The sequence below is a fragment of the Micropterus salmoides genome, unplaced genomic scaffold (genome assembly GCF_014851395.1).
Source record: "Micropterus salmoides isolate LMB-PRFRI ecotype aquatic unplaced genomic scaffold, ASM1485139v1 Ms_hic_scaffold_16, whole genome shotgun sequence".
NCBI classification, from domain to species: domain Eukaryota; kingdom Metazoa; phylum Chordata; class Actinopteri; order Centrarchiformes; family Centrarchidae; genus Micropterus; species Micropterus salmoides.
Genome location: NW_024040707.1, coordinates 5617728 through 5632734, shown reverse-complemented (window position 1 = coordinate 5632734; position 15007 = coordinate 5617728). Strand labels below are relative to the sequence as shown.

Sequence of the window (15007 nt, the reverse complement as noted above, 5' to 3'; positions counted from 1 at the left end):
AGCAAGAAAAGCCGAGTTGTAACTTAAAAGATTTCTCTGTTCCACTTACTATTGTTGATGTGAGGTGCACCTGGGTTTGATGAGTCATAATGGCCAACCGGAAAAAGGGTTGCCTTTGTTCATCTTGAAGTAAAACATTAATTCATTTAGCTGACTTGTTTATCCTAAGCGACTTACAATTGCTATATATGTCAGAGGTCGCATGTCTCTGGAGTTAAGTGTCTTGCGCAGGGACACATTGGTGGATGTGTCACAGTGGGGACAAGAACCTGGGTCTCTCACACCAAAGGCATGTGTCTTATCTACTGCGCCGTCACCACCCCGTAAAAATAAACTCATCACCTGAACATGGACTTTAACTCTGATTAAAAGCCTGATACGCTATCTCAATAATGACTCAATCAGCATTTGAAAAGGCACTTTTTTTTATCACAGGACAAAATGTTTACTTGTCTAAGCCAGTTGAAGACATAGCTAAAATAGCTTATACTTTGTTTTCTCAAACCATCACACACAGAGGTGTCCACACGAAGTATAGTACAGGCCAATATAAATAGACCCCGAACATGTTGGCCATGTGACACAGTGCAATGCCAGTTTAGAATTTACAATTACTGCACAGCTGTTTGATGTCAAAAATATGAAGTACGCTATAAAATAATGAACATAAAACATTTCAACCATCATTACCTCGATTATTCACTTTAAAAAGGATTTTTTTTTCAGTGTCCAAGTTTGACAACAAGTCACTTCAAAGGATTCATGACCTGACAACAATGTTTGACATGAGCTGAAGTGACATGACTTGTGGTCATTGCAGGGAGAAGGAAGACGGTGTGAAGGTTTTGAAGAGGTGAATATCTCACTTTGAAATTAAACGTTTTTACCTTGGCCTTGTGAGGAGTCCTCATGTCCAGTGCTTTGACAGGGTGGCAGACGGCCACGTACCTGTCCATACTCATCACTGTCAGGGTGAAGGTGCTGGTGAACATGTTGTAGTAGTCGATAGACACCACAGCCTTGCACAGAGCGTTCCCAAATGGCCAGAAGCCTAGGAACACATCGGTGCCCTGGAAACATCCAGAAATCAAACAATTAGCATAGAAATACAGCTGGAGGCAGAACAGAGGACTGCTTCTCCTCTGAAATATGACTGATATGATGAAGTTTTTTTTTATTAATGAAGTGGAAACAAATCAGAGTGCATGAAGTGCATTTCCCAAAAAATTTATTTACATGTTGTAGCCACGCAGACCACAATAACTGTAATTGGTAGGCTTGCAGCATTGCATTTCCTCTAAGTAGTAGAGTATGAATTCAGCACCCCCTACTCTGCTTTTTATTGACACTCACCTTGTTCTATTTTTTTGTCGCACTCAAACTGATTACAATCTAGAGCCCTGGTTCATATGTGTCATTTTAGGAGGCATGGACAAAATCCACAGGTAGCGGAGTTAATCTCTAAAACGCTTATATGTGTCAAATTGGGAGGCAAAGATAAGTGACTTATGCTGTTTAGGATGGAGGACTTGTTGCCTTCAGTAGTATTATTTATTTATTATTTAGAACAACTGTTGTTCTGGTTCCCTGTGTATAACCTGTTCATGAGGGTAAATTATTCTCACAATATTGTTAACAGTAAATCCTGCATCTGTTAAAGCACAGATATTTCATAATTGTACTCGTTTTCTCATACCAAATACACCTTCCTCTGTACTTTGACTTGTTCTGGAGGTTTGGAAGGTCCTACGGCATAATTTTTGATCAATCTTTAGTGCTCGCTTCAGTTTGAAAGTGACATTCTATAAGCACAGCAGAATGTTTTAATTCATTTTAATCGTATCCCGCCTTGGCTTATTGCAAGCTCTGTTGCCCTACCAGAACTTTGCTATTGTTGTTTTGTGATAATGTCAAATGCTCCTCTTTTCACCCTATGTGTTGTACGCTCCGCTCTTGAGCTACAGAGTGACGCATCTTACTTGTACAAAATCTTTGTTGGGAGTTGCACATGCGCAGTTCCCAGATAAGGACTACTAGCCAATCAGAAGCAGAGAAGGGCGGGTCGTAAGTCCACAACCACACAACATCATTGTTCCACATCTTACCATCAGGACTAAACGTTGAACTGTTGCCGGTGTTCTGACGATCTATGCTGCCTTGCAGAAAAATGCTACTATAGCGCAAATCGATAGACTCAACTCTACTCGGCCCTGCTCCGTTTTCCGTTGCAGATAGTACCCAGAGATAGTATGTAGCTTGACGCCACACACAACTGCCGCGACGTAATGTTTAATGTGACACACACACCAGTGATCCACACAGCTTTCTCTTTTTTAAGTTAAAACGTTTCAACATTCCTCAGAATGTAAAGACAGATAAGCGGTATGAAAACCTTCCAGCTGTGTTTTCCTCTGCCGTTGCTGCTGCAGCGGTCTGTGTGACGGCGGGAGCAGAGGGCTCTGTGAGCGGGCGGCTGGCCGGCCTCACACGCTCCTCCCACGGGTTGGCGCAGGCCTCCCCCGCAGCCACTTGCGGAGCTCCTCAACTCCGAAAATATTCATGCACATTTTTGTTCTACACAGCTGATTTCTCACCTCAGAACTTCTCAGAAGTGGATTTAGTGATGAAATTACATACCAATCAGCAGTCTGTCGTGTTTTCACGTTACATTTTAATATCCCTCAGCTCGCTTGGAACCTCGACGGAGGTGAGGTGATACGTAAAAACGTACCTGGAAGCAGGTACAGGTACATTTTCCACAATGGAAACCCAAACAAAGGCGAGTCAAGCCAAAGGGCCTCTGCTCAGACTAGCTTGGTTTGATGGCGTGACTGACCCCCCTAGCTCGCTTTATGACGCGTTTTCATTGTGACGTCACAAGTAAAGGAAGTGAAGGGCTGAACTACAAACGAGCTGTTTTCAAGCGGTACTGAGCAGAGCTTTCTGTGGGAGATGGGAACTCCCTTTTGGCTGGACTTTGGTCTTTTTCACTTTGCAAACCTGTTACATGCACAAAAAAAATATATAACTCAATAAAGGAGAGGGAAAAAGCCAAAAAGCACAATACCACCTCTTTAAATGACAGCCCTAGTGGGTCTTAATGCAATATTAGACCAGATATGTGTGGACAACAAAATGCAGGTACCACAACATAAATCAAAGAGTATTTTATGATCTAAAAGTTTACACAAATTTAAAATATTTCCCAAGCATCCCAAGTGACACAAGAGGCTTCATCTAAAGTCTGTGACGGAAGTAAACTTCATTCAAGAACTTAAAGATTGGGCAAAAAGACTAGTTCAAGAAAGTGTGAAACTTTTCTAATATGTTGCACATGTGTAGGTGTTTGATGAAGTCATACCTGGAAAGGTAAAGTAGCCAGGAACAAAGAGTCAGCCAGAGCCAGGTTAAAGATGTAGATGTTAGTGGCAGTTTTCATCTTAGTGTATCTGAGGAGAGAGGAAGCACAGAAAGAAAATATTCAGTCAAATGGAAAACCTGAGACAGCTCATTTTACTGTAGGTCACACACACGCACACCTTAATCAAGCATCTGCAGCTTATTCAGAATTCAGTCCTGTCTGCAGTCTGCATAACAAAATGAGACCCTGTGATGTGCTGCTGCTATAAATGGTTGGTTATAATGAGATTGGGTGGAAACTTTTATCCAGAGCACCTTGCTTGCCTCCTAGCAAGAGTGCGGACACTGTCAACATCGGTGGTAGCAATGGGAATCAAACCCCTAAAACTGTCAGTGTCAATCCGTATGCTTTGAACAAAATTTTATCGTTTTGGTTTCAAACCCAATATAATACAATTTTATTAATCTACAGGTAGGAGTTAAATTGCAAGATGAACAGTGGTGTTCATCTCTATTTTCTAGTGAGTGCTGCCTGTGGTGCTGATGTAGCTGGAAGTGGTGACTGTAGGCTTTTATTTCCAGGTCTGAAGAGCATGTTTTCTACTAAATGTGTAGTTAGATGAAACTGTGAGATGTGACAGCGTGTGAGCCAAAGCCTAATCAGAAGTTACACAAATAAGACTGTAGTTGACTCTAGAAGTTGAAAGTGATGTCAATATTCCACTGTTAAATGTGATTGTCTAAATTGAAATGGATTGCCCATAATATTGAAGCAAGCTGTGACACAGCATCACGTTTTCAGTTGATATGGTGAACTTGTTAGAAAACACTTGCTTATTTAAACATCCAGCAGTTACAGAGAAGGGTTTCTGGTTTCAGTGGGTTTTTGAAGCATTCTTCACGGTCAAAAATGATGCTATTAGAGTAATGGGAGTGAACGAAAACAGTAAACAATGCGCTGAAACGTGCTATAAAGCTCCATCAAGCCGAGGAGAGCTGCAGATGGTGAGGGAGGTGATAATTATCTGTAGGTTCGTCACTACAAGCAACCCCTTTCACAGTCACATTATTCTCACATTTGTTAACATACTGATTATATTCACTTTAACATCATTAAAATGTTGTTCTACAGCACTACTAGTTGTCCCAACCTCCACAGGGTTCCTTTTAAATCAGGCAATTTGTCCAACATTGACAAGACTAAAACTTAAAAGCCCTGTTCAGGCAACGACATTTATTGTCCCTCAAAATACTAACCTGGATGAAACATTAAAGTCAAGGATTCATCTTTCAGGGAGCAGGAATGTTGTCAAATTTCACTTTCACAAGATTGATTCTTTTTTATTATTAAAAGAGATGTTATGTGCAAAGTGTGTACTTTGGACATAAAACGTCAGGGATGTTATGTGACCCCTCTACTGGGCATTTGCGGCTTTTGTCTTGATCTGTTCCTTCCCCTGAGGTGACATGGTCTTGGTCAAGTAGGTGCTCAGCAGCACTCAGATGTGACCCTGTCATTTGTGGTGTTTTGTTGTTCAGTTGTCCTCTTTCTGCGGTTTTGTTTCTGTCAGGTGTAGTTCTGTATTTGTTGGTAGACTGGAGATAGTACGGACGGACTCTATAATGGGCCAGTGTCTGGTTTGCCCTCAGGCCCTTTGCTTCGTACTTCATACTCTGATGTCTTTCGGCCACACACATCCAACACAAATAAATGTGTTTACACAACACGGAGTTTGATTATATGTTATGCCCTTAGAAAGAGGACTGTATGAGGTCATAACAGTGAAAAATATCACGATTCTGCCTCTGCAGCTGAAGAATATCCATCCAAATTGTATGTGAATCTTTGAAATAATGATAAAAATCAAAAATGTGTTTGCCTCTTTGACTTGAGAACACAATGAAGGCTCTTCTGCTTCAGCTGCCCTGGATACATCTTTACAAAAACGCATTGCAGTGTAATATTTCCGCCACCCCCATCTCCCCCTCTCCTTACCCCTTCATTCAGTCTGGCCTCGAGCTCTTTTGCACTCTCCCTTTTTTCCTCAACACATCCCCTTCTTTCTTTCGTCCCTTCTTTCCGTCTCCTCCTCTGCCTCTTTTTTTCCTCCTCGTGTCCTTTTTTTTTGCCCCATCTCCAATTTCAGATGACATTTTACCTCTTTTTTTGGGTCTCTCACTCATCTATTCCCTTGCATCTCAACATCTGTGTCTTTCAGTCTTTTTATCTTCTCATCCCTCTCATTACTTTCCTCTGACTTTTAGTTCTCTGTATCTTTCCTCCTCTTCACTTGTTATCGGTCTCTATGCCCTCAGCTCTTTCTGATTTCTCTCATCCTTCCTGCCTTTGTCTGCATTGCATCTGCAGGTTTCAGGAAGCTGAATTGAAGATGTTTTAAATACTTTTATTATATGTTTGCTAAATTTAAATGTAAGACTTGCAAATAACAGCTGCAGCTATTTTTGGTTGCCTTTTTAATAACTGGCCAGGCACAACAGATGAAAATTAGAGTGACTATTAAGTCACATTAAAAGTGTTTTATTCCTTCCTTGTTGTCAAACTTACACTTTGCTGGTGTGAACAAAAAATGTTTAGAAATTTGCCCTTGATAGCACATTCAAAGAAACTTCACTAACTGAGGTTTGTAAGAGCAGCTTTTTAATTCGAAGACTTCATAGTGTCCTCATGTGTGCGTTCACCTCCTGGATTTAAATAAACAAAAATAGCTTATCAATGCAACTCACAATCAATGTTTTAGATGTTAGTAGTGTTTGAATGCACCACAGAGAGTTTTTGAAAACAAACATTAGATAATTGTCTTTAAGAATAGGTTCAGATTTTTTCAAAGTATCTTAATACTATACTATTCTCAAATTCAGCAAAAAGCTAATATGTCTTGTTGTGGCTACATGTGTATCCCCAGGATCTATCGCTTTGCTGGTGGTCAGGAGGAAACACTGTGTAGAAACACAAAGATGGAGGTTTGTACTAAAACCATTTTAGCAATCAAAAACACTGATGTGTTTCTTACATGTAGTGTTAATATTTCTTATTGAAGTAGCAGTAGTAGTATTGAAGAGCAAAGACAACACCAGCATCTAAACAAACCAAAGTAACATTTGTAGGTGTATATATACATGCCGTTTAATTTGCTGCAGCTGACCAGCTAAATGGCCATGTAGCGTGTAAACTGATGTTAGCAGTGCACTTTCCCCCGATGAAGTATTAGTGCAGGACAAGACATTTTCATGTTTGAGATTTTAGCAGGAAAGCTATTTAAAGTCTGTGGCTCTTGTGTTGTAGCAGGCTGCTGTGTGGCTGCTATTATGATGTCTGCCTATGATAGAACAGGGATGTTACTGCTGAACCAAACATGGTTTAAAACAAAGTGATCTAATAGGCTGTAATGAAAGCAAGTAGATGGAGAACTAATGGTAACAAATTAATGCAAAAATCCATCAAATGAATATGTCCCCCTTTTGGTTTATAATCTCTTTCAAAGGAAAACACATGGAATGTCATTTACACAGCAGATACAGTATGTAGAACACAGCAATTTAATTTCAATTTGAATTTAAGCCTCAAGCCTAAGCTGAACTTTGGAATGCATTTTGGCACAGAATGAGGACTGTGGATTTTATCTTCCATTTTCAGTGTCTTTCTTCAATGAAGGGATCACTTCATGGCCAGTGCAGACAGGAGGAATGATTTCAACAATAAATAACTCTTTAAGTGCGCATTTGGTATTGCTACTTTATAAGGATATACTTTAAAATGTTTAGAGAAAAATGATTTAAATTGAAATTATTCATTTAAAATAACTTTTCTGCCTCCAAAAAATATGACTGAATTTCTGTTGATAAAATCCTGTAACACCTGTATTTTGGGCTTCTTATTAAGGGACTTAAGGGAAACTTTTTAGATGTTTTAAGGATGGCCAGATACCCTTCATCTCTTTCTCACCACTTTTCTGTCTTTCTGCTTGTTTCCTCTTCCCATCCTGTCTTTCCTCCCTCTCCATCCCTTCTAATCCACCATCCACCTCCCCAGGACCTTTAATCCTTCCCCCTTCACTTTTTAAAAAACATTTCATCTTCTTTCAGTCTCTTTGTCCATCTCTTATCATATTCTTCTCTCTCCTCATCTCCTCCCCCTCCATCTCATTCTTCTACTTTATTCACTCTTCTGTCTCATCTATCTCATCTATATCTTGCTTCTCTCACACTTCTATATCTCCTCAAATCTTTCCTTCTCTCTTTCTGTCTTCTTGTCCTCCTCCCCCATCTCTTCAAATTTCTTACATTCCTACCCTCGTTCTCTCTGCATACTGAAGACTTGCAGGCAGGAGCGTCTTCAGAGAGAATATTTTATAGCTGTTCAGCTTTCCTCCCCTCTTTACATCAGGGACAGAGTCTACATGGTCAAACCCCCTCTGTCTTTTTTTTATCTTCCAGAACCTCTTGTCTTCTCTCTCCATAAGTGTCTTTATGTCTCTCTTGTCTTAGGTTTCTGCCTCTACGGCTCAAAACCAATCTCTCTTTTGCTTTCTATATCTATTGAAACAGTTTCCTGTTATTTAGCCCTGCTCCCTTCTCTCTCATTTTTCTTTCTCAACTCCACTTGTTTATCCCTCTCTGTCATTCATTGAAAATATGATTGCATTATAATAATGAGTGCAAGATGGGAGGAGTTGTGTTACTGTTTTTGTTTTTAGAAAAGAGGAATATATTTTTTTGCCTTACATGTGCACTAAAAAAACACATTAAAGCAGACAGTAAAGCAAAGCAGTGTTCAAATATAAAGGAAGAGAAAACTGGTTTCATGAAAATTTCTAAAGACAAATTTCTAAAGACAAATTTCTAAAGACGTCTGGCCGCTGAGAGGTGGCGCCTGGAGGGTCTAGGTCTCTCCAGTGAGGTGGTTTGCACCATCCAGGGATCGAGAGCCGCCTCTACTCAGTCCTCTTACTCCTCCACCAGTGGCCTGTCTGCTGCCGGGGGTGCTTTTGTTCCTCCAGCTGCTCGTGAACAGGGGTCTGGCATTCAGTCCGGTTAAAACCTCCGTCGTGTCTCAGGATTCAGGGTGACGGCAGCTCAGCTGTCCTGTGCCCCAATCCTGCATTCATGCCTTAGAGCATCAACAGCTCCTTTCAGTCGCGAGTGATTACTCTCTCGGGCTTCTTTCCTCCCCCCCATGGGTCTGAGGATCCACCTCCTCTGCCCTGTGCGTGCGCTGTCCTACGACTTCCCTATTTCACAGGCCTATATGTCAGCCAGTGAGTCCCCTCTGGACGGCATCAAGGTGCACTCCACGTGAGGTGTCTCCACCTCTGTGACACTGCACGGTGGGATGACGGTGGACAACATCTGCATGGCAGCTTCCTGGTCTTCCCTGTGCTCTTTCGTCCATTTCTACCTGTGGGATGTCTCCTGTTTCTCGCTGACTCACTCAGGACTGAGTGTTTTGGCTGAGTGATTTTCCCTTGTGAGTGTGCGGTGCGCCCTCTCCCACAGGACAGTGGGGGGGAGCAGCCACTGCTCGCACTGGCCCTGCTCTGTGCGCAGTGGCCTCCCCCCCCCATGCATCTGTAAGCTGTGGAACCCCCCATTCAGTTCCCCGACTATTACACATGGGTCGGTCCCCTCAACCAATGCCGCGTACAGCCGGGTGGCTGGGTGGCTGATTTATGGCTCTGGGCATGTGGGTTTTGTGCTTGGTGGGCCATTGAGGCATTGACTCATCCGGCTTCCCCTCTAACCCAATAGCAATTGCCTTAGAGGGCAAAACCTATCCGAAATAGAACGGTAGTTACGTACTGTAACTCCAGATTCTATGAGTATAGGCGCAGCCCTCTAAGTTGAAGTCCTCACTGGTTCTCAGTGCTGAAGAAAAGGCATTTTGGGAGCCGAAGGCCAGGTCTCATGTATGTGGCAGTGTGCTTATATAGTGGCTGTCTGTTTGAAAAGATGATCTGGCACGGGAGATTTATAATCGTGTCCTTATTTCGGTTTGTTTCCGTTTTACATGTCAACTTCCTGTAAATAGTCTGAAAGTCCGAAAAGTCCTAAAAATACTTTCACACCTGCAATTTTGGTTCGGACCAAGTGCTCCCATACAGCTGAGGGCTTCATTTAATTTTCCCTTTGATGTGAACTGGAGTGTTACGTTCACTGCTGTCAGCGGAGGTCAGGCGCACGAAAAAAACTCAATAATAGAATCTCAAAATTGAAAATCTAATGTGTACCCAGCTGTCGAATATTCAAATATCCAGCCCTAGTATCTTGGTGAGGTCTCAACATAACTAATGTTAGGAATAATCTTTGTTTATGTTATGCATTTCTTAAAATAAGGGGGAAAAGAATATTGGCAGACATATCGGCTATCGGATTTTAAAATCCTCAAATATCGGAATTGGTATTGGACTTAAAAACCCCATATCGGTAAATCACGTAAAAATCATATTGATGATGGATTGTCTTTATAATAACCAAATTTCATCAATTGTGCCTATATATATTGAAATTTGAAAAAAACAACAAGAAAATATAGTTTATATTATTATATCATTATTATATATATATATTATATTATTATTTATTATTATTATTAATCAGTCTATAAGATGTCACAAAATAGTGAAAGACCCTGGGGACGTTCTCAAATAACTTTGTTTTTTTTGTTTTGTGGATTTATTTCACACTTAATACAAAACTTACAAACCCCCCTAAAAATGTGAATCTATCTTTTAATTAGTTATTAAAATGTTGTCCATTAAGTGAATAATCACTTGAGCACTGTCCACATCAACATTCACGGCCTGTTTGCAATTCCACAATCTCCAAAATTGGCATGAAACATTTAGTCATCCATTAATGAGGGTTTACTGCTTTATGCCTCTCGCACTCCTGCCAGCTTAGTCTTCAGCTCTCTCTCTAATTCTCTTTTGACTAGTTCTGTCTTCTTCAATGTCCTCACTATAAAGACTATTATCCTCTGAAAAAAATTTAATCTGATAGCTAATACCAGCACACCAACTGCAGCTCCCAAAACTATCATGAGACACAAAGTTCATATTGTAAGATTCTCCCAAACAAACAAACAAACTTAAAAGTTAGGCAACAAAAATCTAATTTAGGCTTAAAAAAGTAAACTTTAACAGTTGGACTTTCACAGGATATGAACAAAAGTCAGTCTTGCTACATGACCATTCACCACCCCACCCTTCACATTAGGAGGGTGGGGTGGTGGACCCAAAATCAAAATCACTAAATTCTTACGTCGATTGCGATTAATTAATGATTATTATTATATTATTTTTGTTTTTTTTTAGGGTTGTACTGTATTTATGCTCAACTACTAAATGTGGGATTTTTTTTAGATTCACAGATGTCAAAAATTGATCATCTAAATGTTAATTGATAACGTGATTTTGACAAGCACATAATAGAGACGTATTCCCCCTCTATTCCTATTATAACTGCTGCTGAATTATTACCACCGCTACTAAAATTTCACATAATCATCGATATCAACTTTTCACTGGCACACTGTGCTAGCAAGGCATCACTCAATGCTGGGCTGACTTCCTCTCCTCATTTTTAAAAGGACATCAACATGACTTGTGCTATTATAAGTGCAGCAAAGTTAGGTCTTTTAAGGACAGTGCACGGACCACAGTCCAGGGGCATTGCTAGACATAGAGCTCTACTGGGGCACAGGCCCCCACATCCCTCATGTAAATTGTTTTATTTATTTTTGATTGAAGTGTATGAAATGTGTTAGTATGTGCCTTACCAGCACCTTTATTTAATGCAAGGGATTTGACCGGAGCATAAGCACACATACCTATTTTATGTATGCTATGTTACCCGTGAGCCATGTAAACAATTTGCCACTGCTGCACAGTCACACCTGACACTGCATTGCTCTCACTACCATTAAAACAGTCTGTCTCTGGTGTAAGCCTGAATGGAATCTTCTATAAAAACCCTCATAAAGTCTGTTAAGACTGCTGCTGGCTGGACATCTCTGGCTGTGCTGGTACTGGCCTATGATCCAGCATCTACTCTACTGACAAATTTAAGCATAGCCCCTTATACATATGATAATAATAGATATCAATACTTTCTAGATATAAATGTTATCAGCTGCATCAGGCCCAGTCAATCTGGCTCCCAGGTTTCCTTAAACATTTTGAAAGCTAAAATACTATTTATTCCAGGACTGGGCGATATGGCCAAAAATGTTATGATAGATTATAGATCATATATAGATATTGATAATTATCAGGATAAATGTCAAATCATTAATTCTATCGAGTTTATAGGCTGATTTTTGCTCCTTAGTGAAAGCTGAATAAACCAGATCGTTATTGTGGTTTAAACTATTCTTTATGGTGAGAACATGAAAATCACTTACCAAACAGTGGATCATTTCACAAATCTGAGGTAGAACATTCAAAACAATTATGTTAAAATCTTTTTTCAACAAATGCATTAGTAAAATTAAGTTAAATCTTTTTCAGTCCCTTTTTCCTCAATAAAATAAATATCTTAATAGAAATGTAAGTGCTAATTTGTTCATGATTCAAATGAATAAGATCAAACAATTATTGAATATTTATTGAACATATGTTATATTGTTATTGAGGAAAATTATGTGTGCTGTCTGGACTGGTCCAACTACTGTTGCTACTGGAATGCAATAAAGATGCGCGAGTTTCATTTTATGCACGCGTGTATGAGCGCATGTTCACGCGGGACGTGGTTATCAGTTCCATGCTGCAGTTCATAAACATCGTTGCCCGTCAGCGTTTATCAAAGGTAATAAATAGTTGTATTTCACTCTAATGTTGTTCAATCACAGTCTGGCATGCAACCAAGACAAAAACAGACCTAGTTGCGCTGCTCAGCGGGGTTAGCAGCGCAGAGGCTGACTCACTGCAGCTAGGCTACACATGAACCTGCTCACATCGGACTTTCAGAGGAGAGAACACTAGTTTACCTGACTGCTGTTCCCCAAAGTCACTCTCATTTCAGTCATTCAGTTATTTTCTCTTCTTGCGCCCAAAAGGATAGTGCCTCTTTGTCCTCTCATTAACGTTGTAAACACTCACTTTAAACACTGACTCGTTTTTGCAACGTTTCATATCATTAACTACGTGCCTTTTCACATTAACTGGTAGTTTTATTTTGAAGGTGTAACCGGACATTGCATGTATATTATTGCTAACTTGACCCAACGTTGCAGACGTTGCCAGTGGTTGCTAACTTGACCGTGGAGCCCTACACATCCAAAACGATGCCAAGGTGTCTTGACAATCTTACTGGGGCACAGCACATGGATACAGGGGCACGTGCCCCAGTAAAAAGGGTCTAGCGACGCCTATGCCACAGTCTATGGTGCATAGCGAGTGAGAAAGTGGTGGTGAAGGCAAGCGAGTAAGTTGTCAGTCAGACACTACTTCAGTCTCTAGTCTGATAGCTGAGCAGGACTGGACGGGGGGGGAGTCACGTGAATGTTTTTAAGGGGAAAGTACATGAACACCAGTGGGGAACAGGCATAAAAAAACGAAATAACCGAAATGGTGAAATTATGTTGGTTAGAGTTTCTGAATTTTGTTTTTGATTGCTTTTCAATTGATCTTCTAGCCCCACTCCACATCCTTAATTTCTGTCTTTTTCTGCAATCTGTTTATATGGCAGCAGGTGCACTGCATCTTGTAAATACACGTTTTTAACGGAGTTAAGTAGGATATATGTGGGAAACACATGCCTTTATAAAAAAAGTGTAGCTTTAGTTTATTGGGTAGTTCAGTCACGGATATACTGACTTGCAATCCAGTAGATGTAATTCCAGCTGGACATTAATTCTACTTTTCCTCTTTTCCATGATTTCCCTTTTCAGGTATTTATTCCTGTCAAGAGCACACAGAAACAGCTCGATGCGAGCATTAGTGCAGGATTCATTTTGAGGCGCATGTGCAGTCATATCTATGTCGGTTTGGCTCATGTCCTGCATTTTTATGAATTTCATTGGTTAACCAATAACAAAGAAGACCAGGAATCACATTTTCAAGCAAATTGTGTTTTTCTCTGGTGCCACCTGAGACAGATAACATCACTCAGCCAAACAAACTGAGCCAAAGAGGGAAACACTCACTAATTCTGTTTCCAACTTGACCGATGTGAATCATATTATTCTGCAGCTCTCATGTACAGTAAATATACACCTGTCTCTCACTGTCTTTCTTTCTTTCTTTCATTCTTTCTGTCAATAGCAGTGAGCAGCCAGCTTTCTGCTCGGATGATTGCATTAATATTGCATGTCATGTCAAATGAGTAATACGAAATAATTAAATTCTTTCTGTATTGTTGCGGTTCTTTATGCCTCACAGCGTCAGTTCTGTTTATTTTTTATCTTTCCTCGATTTGATTGCATATTTTTCTATATTTTTCCTCTCACCTTTTGCCTTTATTTGCATGCAACTTTGATCTTGTAATTAATAAATTAATGGATTCCTTTCAGGAAGGAAGCAAATAATGAAATATGCTGAATTTGCTGGTGCATAGTGTATAATTGAGGACTATAAGGTCAAGATTTTGCAGTTAATCTATGTGATTCTAGTGAACAGTGATTAAAATCACACATCTCACAAGAAGGATCATAAGCTCAGTGGCAGAAGCAAATCTTGTTTGACGTTAGTCAGTGTAACAATACAGCCATTACTTAAAACGCAGTTTAGTTGCACACATGTAGACCACTTAATTTAAAGGCACTATGGAGTTTCCTTGAAACTTGCTAAGCCATTTTTAAATCTAGCATTGTTTACTACTACTACTTCCTCACTAGTCTTCTTCCTTTGCTGGTGCATTGCAGCATTTCTTGGCTTGTTACCACCACCTGTAGATCAGCGGAACAGGGTGCGATGCCACTGGTAGGATTCTGTATCGCAGTGTGCACACATGCACTATGTATGTGCCTTCTTCTGTGTGTGCAGATAAACAAAACGTAGAGGTGTAATTTGCAACATGTTTTTTTCTTTTATTGTTAGGATGACATTATTAATATCTAATATCACTCTAAGACAAAAGCACCACCTTCACTAGTGACATCTGTAGACGTATTTTGTTACCTTGAATACAGTAAAAAATACTGACAATTGAATATGTGACAGGTGCATCAAAGAGCAGTAGACCAGCACTCTGTATTTCTACAGCTTGTGTATTTCCTACTAGTTCATATGACATAAGTGACTAAAAGATAACAATTATTATTCCCCAAATTGTTAGGTCTCTGTCTAAAATACTTCCAAACTTGATATGGTGGGGGAGGTATTTTAACTGCACCTTGGTCTCTAGGGAATGCCCTGCTTAGACCTGATGAAGCACTTTATTGTGAAACTCTGACGCACATTATTTAAATCAACATCCAGTATTTTGATGAATCGCCCAGGCCCTATTATACAAAGTAAATTCTCAAATCAGAAGAGCAAATGAGAAATGAACGACCATCATAAAAACAGAACCATTTAGGCAATTACCTCTGAAAAAAACACACAGTCAATAGCTTCCTTTTAGCCATGCTAAGGACAAGGCTCTAGGGATTGCAATATTGGTCTGTTGGTCGGTCGGTTAACCACTTATG

General features: G+C 40.0%; 1 protein-coding gene across 1 annotated transcript in view; it reads right to left on the bottom strand.

The window, feature by feature from the left end:
- The window catches only part of oprl1 (opiate receptor-like 1), a 114218-nt gene that overhangs the window by 37065 nt on the left and 62146 nt on the right, over window positions 1-15007 (bottom strand). The window contains exons 3-4 of the mRNA XM_038723792.1: window positions 3362-3449; window positions 888-1070 (exon numbers count right to left, since the gene is read on the bottom strand). Coding sequence (XP_038579720.1) covers window positions 888-1070; window positions 3362-3449 — 271 coding nt within the window. The remainder of the gene's footprint in view (window positions 1-887; window positions 1071-3361; window positions 3450-15007) is intronic.